The sequence below is a fragment of the Nyctereutes procyonoides genome, unplaced genomic scaffold (genome assembly GCF_905146905.1).
Source record: "Nyctereutes procyonoides isolate TBG_1078 unplaced genomic scaffold, NYPRO_anot_genome, whole genome shotgun sequence".
Lineage (NCBI taxonomy): Eukaryota > Metazoa > Chordata > Mammalia > Carnivora > Canidae > Nyctereutes > Nyctereutes procyonoides.
This window is the reverse complement of record NW_026575020.1, coordinates 7,284,777-7,292,571: the sequence shown is the minus strand read 5'-3', so window position 1 is coordinate 7,292,571 and position 7,795 is coordinate 7,284,777. Positions and strand designations below refer to the sequence as shown.

The 7,795-nt window shown below is 59.2% G+C and overlaps 1 protein-coding gene across 7 annotated transcripts; it reads left to right on the top strand.

Moving 5' to 3' along the window:
• Window positions 1–1,600: 1,600 nt before the first annotated feature.
• On the top strand, window positions 1,601–7,757 carry PHOSPHO1 (phosphoethanolamine/phosphocholine phosphatase 1). 7 transcript variants are annotated; one of them, XM_055330384.1, is made up of 5 exons: window positions 1,601–1,907; window positions 2,386–2,486; window positions 3,136–3,236; window positions 5,123–5,251; window positions 6,980–7,757. In XM_055330384.1, the coding sequence occupies exons 4-5, from the start codon at window positions 5,207–5,209 to the stop codon at window positions 7,736–7,738; spliced, it is 804 nt and encodes a 267-aa protein (XP_055186359.1). In that variant the 5' UTR covers window positions 1,601–1,907; window positions 2,386–2,486; window positions 3,136–3,236; window positions 5,123–5,206; the 3' UTR covers window positions 7,739–7,757. The 7 variants fall into 7 exon arrangements, with proteins under 7 accessions (XP_055186359.1, XP_055186365.1, XP_055186329.1 ...); XM_055330354.1 differs by having other exon boundaries at window positions 1,603–1,907; window positions 5,141–5,251; XM_055330360.1 differs by having other exon boundaries at window positions 1,603–2,018; window positions 5,141–5,251.
• The last annotated feature ends 38 nt before the right edge of the window (window positions 7,758–7,795 follow it).

Here is a 7,795-nt window from a genome sequence, read left to right as displayed (position 1 = left end):
AGGAGACACAGACAGGGCACTAGGTTGAGCCAAACAGCAGGCAACGTGCTTCACCACAACGAACATCTAAGGCCTACAGTGTGCCACAGTCTCCGTGCTGGGGGCCATGGGAGACACCACTCCATAAGACAAATGTGGTCTCTGCCCCCCTACTGCTGACAGGAGAGAAGGGGTAGCAGACACCGAACGAAGGGCACGGTGTGGGGTAAAGGCGAAGGCAACCAGGCTGGGAGCCCAGCTCTACCATTCACCTGCTGGGTGATCCTGGGCAAGCTCAACTGCTTGTGCCTTGATTGCCCAACAGCAAGAGACTCCACGAGTCGTTTCATAGAGTGGTGCGGATTATCTTTACTGACACGTGATAGTATACTGACAGCATTTACCACGTGCTTTGGTAGCACACAAGTGATCGGTGTAATAAAAGGAGCTTCAGGAAAAAAAAAAAGGAGCTTCAGGATGTGTGACAGAGGCCGGGCTCACCCGGCAAACAGGGCAGGTGTGTTCCCGAGGAGGGAAGTCCCCAGGAAACATCACGTAAACGCTGTGAAGCATTCATTCTCCTTTGTACATGTGGAAACAGCACACACCTATCCTGTTTGTTTGTTTTTTTCTTTTTTCACCTGTCCTGTTCTTTAAGGGACCCCTAGGCCCTGCACAGAATTCCTTGCAGACCGCAGTTCCCTGTCTGGTTTCCAGCGCCAAGGGCTCCCAGATCATAGAGGGCCTTTCCACCCACTAGCTCTCCTGGAAGAGCGGGGCTCGGGGAGATTTTGACCCAGGCCTGAGGGCGTCTAGGCTCTGCATCCACACAGCTCCTTTGTGACCCCATGGGCCAGGTGTGCCTAGGTTTGAACTCCGGCAAATAACTGCCCCTTTGTGAATATTCAACCATAAGTGCAGAGACCTAGTACCCTAGTGCCTGGTTCATAATAGGTTCTCGGTATATATAACTTTCCGCTCTCCGCTGTCGTCGAAGCATAAGCTTCTCCTCAACCCCTCAACCATGGGAGGGAGGGCAGATGGAGCTTGGGGCGGGGGCGGCTGGACTGCTGGGGCGGGCGGGGACGCAGGGGAGGGTGGCTGGCCACCAAACTCTTAACCAAGCACAAGAGAAAGTGGGTTTTTTTTATTTACAACATCACTTGCAAAAGGCAAACAACTGGGTCCTTAAATCACTGCTCACGGGGCAGGGGAGTGGGCGAGCCCCTTTCTCGGCGATCCCCTGTCACCTGTAAGGGATGAAAGGGTCCCAGGAGTGCCGCGACTCCGCGCGGAGGGCAGAGCTAGGCGCACGTGCGAGACGACGCGGTTCCCCGGCTGGGCCGACCCGCGCCTACCGCTCCGCGGAGGAGCGAAGAGGAGAATGGGGGCTGGCGGCAGGGGTGCATTTCTGCAAATCTCGGGGCTCGGCGCCCCGGAGGCACAGCCCTGACACTTCTGGGCGTGTAGGCAGCGACTCCGGCGGAGCCCCGCAGCCGCTCCAGCGAGGCTGCCCCCCACGCTGCGCGCGAGGGAGGCGCTCCACGTCCCCTCTCCTCCCCTCTCCCCCCTGCGCGCCTCTCCACCTGCGCGGGCGCTCCGCGAGCCTGCGGGGCAGCCTGAAGGCGGGGCCCGCAGGCGGCCCGCCCCTTTGATGTGCGCCGGCACCGCTGTGATTGGACAGTCGCTTGTGACGTGCGGGGACTGCGGTGGGCCCGGGTGCTGCGGCAGCCGCAGCGCCAGCCGCGGCCCGGGCTCCGGCTCCCGGGCATTTAAAGGGGACGCGGCGGCGGCCCGGGGGGATGGGGGGCAGGTGGAGGGGGCGGCCCAGACGCACATCATCCACGGGCCCTCGGGACTGGAGGGACTCGTGAGCCGGAGCCCAGAAACCCGGGGGTGGATAAGACACCGCGTCCCCTCCAATTCCCGTAAGCACCCCTTGCCCCATCCTGCGCCCAAATACCTCCGCTAGCCCCACTCCCCCACTCTTTACACTCCAAACTAAGCCGGGACAGACCTCTGCCGCCGCCGCTCCCCACGTGAGTCCTGGGCTTCCCGAGGCAGGGCGGGCTGGGGTCCCCGCGAGGGGTGGGGGCTGTGTGGAGTTCGAGGGCGCTCCTTCACGTGTGTCAGTGGGGGAGTCCCCTGGAGCCAGGACAGGAGTCCTCCTTTCTCCCACCCAGGAACGCGGTGCCCATAGAGCCCTCTATCCCCGACTCGGGCAAAGCGAAGGCATCAGTGCCCCCTTGCTCCCCGCCACCCACCGGTCGGTCCCCTGGGCTCCCTGAGCTGCGCGCCGCCCCCCCTGCCCCGCATTGGAGCGAAGCACCCGCCAGCTGGGGGTGTGCCAGAATGCCTGCTTTCCAGCCACCTCTAAAAATATCTCTCCCCCCACTCCACCGGCAGCTGCCACCTCCCTGTCCACTGAGGATCCCCTTCCAGCTCATCCACCCGGGCAGGGCGAGCCCGGAGGGGACTCCTAATCCCAGCATCTTCACGGACACCAGGTCTGCAGGTCCTCGCGGCCAGCTAGCTACTCACAGCCCAAGAGGGTCTCCAGGGCAAGAGGGGGAGCTCTGGCTGCAACTTTGCCTAGGGGCCCCCCGGGGACTCCTGAGTTCTAATCCGCATCTGATTTTGTGCCCCCCCCCCCCACCACCGGGATGTTAGCTTTACCTCCCTCCGCCTCTGTTTTTCCTATTTGCTGCTGGTGGTGGTGAGGAGGAAACCATGGTGAAGTTGGGAATACCGTCCTGGGGAGGGAGAAAACTTCAGCTTAGTTGTGGGATCGGGTTCCTAGTGATTGCTACAAGAAGACCTGGTCTTGGGCAGGGGGATTATAACTGTGGTATCTGCAAGTCCTGGTTCTCCATCCCCCACCCCTATCCTGAACATTTCATGGGGAAAACTGCCCTAGAACTGTCCAGTGGGCTCCATTGCCCTCATTAAGGGGGGGGGGACTTCAACTGTTTCCCCTCCCCAGTCTCATTCCTACAAATGTCTTCTGAAAGCATTTTTGTAAAAGGCGGGTGGAAACAAGAAGGAATCCAGTGATCTGATGTGGAATCGGGGAGGTGGGCACCGCTTTTAGGTGGGACTAGAATATGGACTCCCTGCCACCCCAAAGAAACCCCTTTTCTCCTCTCTCTGCTCTAGCCATCTATCTGGAAAAGCTGAGATCCTGTCCCCCTTTTCTCCAAGGGACTCTTTTTGGTGACCACAAAAGGATTTGGTCACTTAGGACAAAGCTGCCAGAGGTGAGTAACCTTTCTGAACATCATGAAAACCACATGCCAATGTGGCCTGGGAACTGTGGGGTAAGGGTGGTGTGGCAGCACAGCCTTCTCCTGGGGGAGGAAACTCAGGATGCCTGGCTTTCTGCTCTGGGGATTAAAAGAAACAAGGGCAATTCACTAAACGATGAATGTGGAACCGATGTCCCTAAATATTGTTAGATGAAAAAAATGTGTCTTCTGCTCTAATGAATGAGAATTTTTGCACATGATTGAAAATCAGTATAACGTTCCACTACAATTTTAAAAAGGAAAAAAAGAAACAAGGGCAAAACAAGGAGACCCTTTTCTGTGGGATGAAAGTTGGTCTCTGGGTGGCTGCTTGAAGAGCCTGTGTATCTACCTCCCGCTCTCTTCTCCCCATGCCCGGTTCATTGTTTGAGCCCCTGCTTGCTTTTACCACAGAAGTGGGATCCCCTTACCTTTCTCCTCAAACTTGCTGGGCCCCAGGGGGTGGGGAGGATAGGCTGGACATATGATATCAGACAGGATCCTGGAAGTTTGGAACTCCCTCCAGATAGGGCCTGGGGACAGCCCTCCCATTCTCCAGAACATGCCATTCCAGCGTACCCATGCCTTCTCTCCCATCTACTCTTTGACTCCTCCCCTGGCCCCCTCCTATTTTTGCCCCCACCCTCCCCCATGTGCCCCATTCAGCTCTGGCAATCTTTCCCAATTCCTAGATTAGATTAAGAGTTCTTACGGGAAAGGCTGAGACCCGCATCCATCCCTATCCAAAGGGCTTAAAGCATATCTGGTTAGGGAGTGGGGAGGGGTGAGGTAGCTCCAGGTGATAGTACCTCTCCTTCTGACCTATGCCCTATTCCTGGGATGTCCCAATCTCTGTCTCAGGGCCACAGCTTTCTTCCTGATGTTCTGGGATGGTCTGGGGAGAGTGTCACCTTGACAAAGTCAGGGGTTTCCAGTATCATCTGCTGTCACCACCAGAGGGCAGCAGCCAGCCAGAACTTTGCTCCTTTCCCGGTCTAGTCTCTGGTTCTCAATATCTTTCCAGATCTGTCCCAGAGGCTTCTATTCTCTCATTCAACCCCAAGATGAGAGGGGAGAAATGGGACATGGGGAGGCTGTGGGAGCTGTAGGAGGTATCCTTTGTAGCTGAGTTGGTGAAGTCCCCACGGAGCCAAACCCTGTGCCCAAAGTCACACAGCAAAGCCACACAGAACTTTCAAACTGACTCCTGGCAGATTGCCAGCCTCTGAAAGCACCAGGGAGGCCCGTCCCAGATCATTGGTTATGCTCAAGGGTCCTGGCCTGCCGCTGTGGTACAATGAGCCTGGTCATCTGCCCCTTCCCTTTTAAGGGCAGAGAGTATACAAGGCTGTGGCCAGATGTTCATGAATCAGGCTCCCTGGGGAAACAAGCACACAGCCTCAGGCAAGTTAACCTCTCTGGGCCCTTCTCACCTGCTGAACTCATGGGACTGCACTGAGCAATGGGGAGAACATGAGTGCCGGTGACGCGTAAACCATGATGTGCCATACACAAGAAAGGTGCAAGGATCATACTGGAGAAAATTAAAGCACTGGTCTCAGACCCTAAGTTCCAGTCTTCAGACCTGTCTTTGGCACCACTCACAGTGGTGACCTTTGAGTAAGTCGGCTAACCTCTCTGGGTCTCCAGTTAATATCACTTGTAACCTCTCAAACATCACAGGGGATTGGTAGGAGGATACCAAATGAGGGCTTTGTGGTCTGTGAGCACTGTATTTGAGGGATTTTTATTGAGCCCCTGGGAGTGGGAGTGGTTGGTTCCCGGGGCTCAGCAGACAGGACACAACCAGGTGGCCACTGGTGGTGGAAACAAAGCTAGCCACTGGCCCTCTCCAACAGACCTTGTGTGGTTGTCAGGAGCTCTGGACAACGGCTGGAGGCCAACAGAGTCCCTAAGGTGGTGCCCAGGGTGATGCACTGACAATGAGCGGGTGTTTTCCAGTTGCTGGCCTCCGATGCCTGTCTAGGGTAAGTGGGTCCCTCCAGGGGTCTCTTAGGCTGAGGCCTCAGTCCCCTTCCCATGATTACGTGGAAGGAGCCCTATCCAGCCCCTTTTAGGCCTACCCTCATCTCTACCACTAATCCCTGGAAGCTTCCAACCCAGGCATGGGGTCCTGATGCTTTACATCCTCAACTTAAGGGATCTTGGTCCACTGAGACTCCCAGAAAGATGTTGGTGAGACCAGAGGGTGACTCTAGGGCCGAGCTCAGGAAAACAGTTCTAGTAGTGGAGGCAGAGAGCAGGGTCCACATCCCGGCTCTGAAATTAGGAGCTTGGACTCTGTTTCACAAGGTGTACCAGGCCATAAACACCACAGGACTATCAAGGGGCGAGTCAGGATGAAGCCAGGAGGAGAGTGCTTGGATCTGGACTGATTAAGGTGGGAGGCCAGGAGGGAGAAAGGCAGTGTGGATATCCAGAAGCTGTACCTGGTTTGCTCTCTGCTCCTCGGCCATGTACAGCAGCCAGCAGGCAACAGTGGCAGAGACAGGCCACTGGGGGTTTCTGCGGTCCCCAAGTGCTTTGCCTTTGCACCTCACACTTGCACTGCCGTCCCCCACCCTCTCCCATGTCCTCTGTAGGTGAGACTCTGGCCCCAGGGCTCCACCTCCTGGAGCCACCCCTCCCAGCCCCACTCTGTCTCAGGCTCCCCTAGCATGACCTCCTCCTCCCCGCCTTCTCCTTCCCCACCCTGTATCCACTCCCTGCTCCTTCCCCCTCTGCCTTTTCAGCCACCGCTGCTCTCTTTCCTCTCCCCTACCTGTCTCCCAGGTATGTCGTGGCCTGGTGCGGGAAGCTCCTACCTCCCCAAGCCCCACTGCTTCTGCTGCCCGCTTACTTCGGACTCTGGCAGAAACCCCACCCGCTGACGTGTACCTCCCAGGGAATTGGCAAGTGATTAGTGATGAGCTGTTAGGACAGGGCCCAAAAACCTCCCTGGAGAAGCAGTGTCCCATCCTTGGACCCCTGCCAGGTGGGGTCCATGGGGCTGGAAGCAGCTCCCAGAGAGCCCTCCTGGGTTAACCCACCAACCTGGTTATTCCAAGAGCTTAGAATCCAGTCCTCTGGCCAATGCGGAGGCCCAGCCCTTAGCCACCAGCCAGGCCACAGGACCTAGCATTCACAGTCGCATGCCTCGGGCGATACCAGCGAGCGTTGCCTGGAGCCTGGCTCCTTACTGTCCACAGTCCCATCATCTGGGCATGGCCCAAAAAGGGAATGAGGAGGCTGCTGCAGTTGGGTGAATGCCTGGTTTCCGAGGTCTACGTTTCTTAGGGAAGAAGGGGGTGGAGAGGACGCCACACCGACAACAGGACAACAGGGGTCACTGGAAGTCTCCAGAACGGCCTCATCCATAAACCTCCCCCAAAGCGGTGCTCTTCCCCTCCTCTAAGCTGACCCCGTTAGGCCCCAATGGCCCCAGACAAGAGTAGCAGAGACCCGTGCCAAGGAAGCCCTTCTGGGTTAAACCCCAGCTCAGTTCACCGAGAGGGGCGAGCGGGGAGGGCGGGGAAGGCTGGGGCGGGGGCGGGTCCTCCGCCCACCTTAACCTGCCTCGGGTCCTCCTCAGGTCTTGGACGTGCCAGCGCCTCTGGCCGTGGCCCGCTAACCAGCCTCTCCCCGGCCGGCTCGCGCCGCGCCCCCTCTCGCTTGCTCCCTCCTCCTCCTCCTGCTCCTCTCCCCCCCGCTCCCAGGACGGCGGGATGGCCGCGCAGGGCGCGCCGCGCTTCCTCCTGACCTTCGACTTTGACGAGACCATCGTGGACGAGAACAGCGACGACTCGATCGTGCGCGCCGCGCCGGGCCAGCGGCTGCCCGAGAGCCTGCGGGCCACCTACCGCGAGGGCTTCTACAACGAGTACATGCAGCGCGTCTTCCAGTACCTGGGCGAGCAGGGCGTGCGGCCGCGGGACCTGCGCGCCATCTACGAGGCCATCCCCCTGTCGCCCGGCATGAGCGACCTGCTGCAGTTCGTGGCCAAGCAGGGCTCCTGCTTCGAGGTCATCCTCATCTCGGATGCCAACACCTTCGGCGTGGAGAGCGCGCTGCGCGCCGCCGGCCACCACGGCCTGTTCCGCCGCATCCTCAGCAACCCGTCGGGGCCCGACGCGCGGGGGCTGCTGGCGCTGCGGCCCTTCCACACGCACAGCTGCGCACGCTGCCCCGCCAACATGTGCAAGCACAAGGTGCTCAGCGACTACCTGCGCGAGCGGGCTCACGACGGCGTGCACTTCGAGCGCCTTTTCTACGTGGGCGACGGCGCCAACGACTTCTGCCCCATGGGGCTGCTGGCGGGCGGCGACGTGGCCTTCCCGCGCCGGGGCTATCCCATGCACCGCCTTATCCAGGAGGCGCAGAAGGCCGAGCCCAGCTCCTTCCGCGCCAGCGTGGTGCCCTGGGAAACCGCCACCGACGTGCGCCTCCATCTGCAACAGGTGCTGAAGACGTGCTGAGGATGGTGGTCTGCAGGGGGCGCCCGGGCGCAGGAGGGGGACGGGGGGGGGGTGGGG

Coding starts and splice junctions, on each gene's coding strand:
- PHOSPHO1 (XM_055330390.1), top strand. CDS start 5,207: ATGAGCGGGTGTTTTCCAGTTGCTGGCCTCCGATGCCTGTCTAGG. Junction 5,252..6,979: donor GCCTCCGATGCCTGTCTAGG/GTAAGTGGGTCC, acceptor CCCCGCTCCCAG/GACGGCGGGATGGCCGCGCA.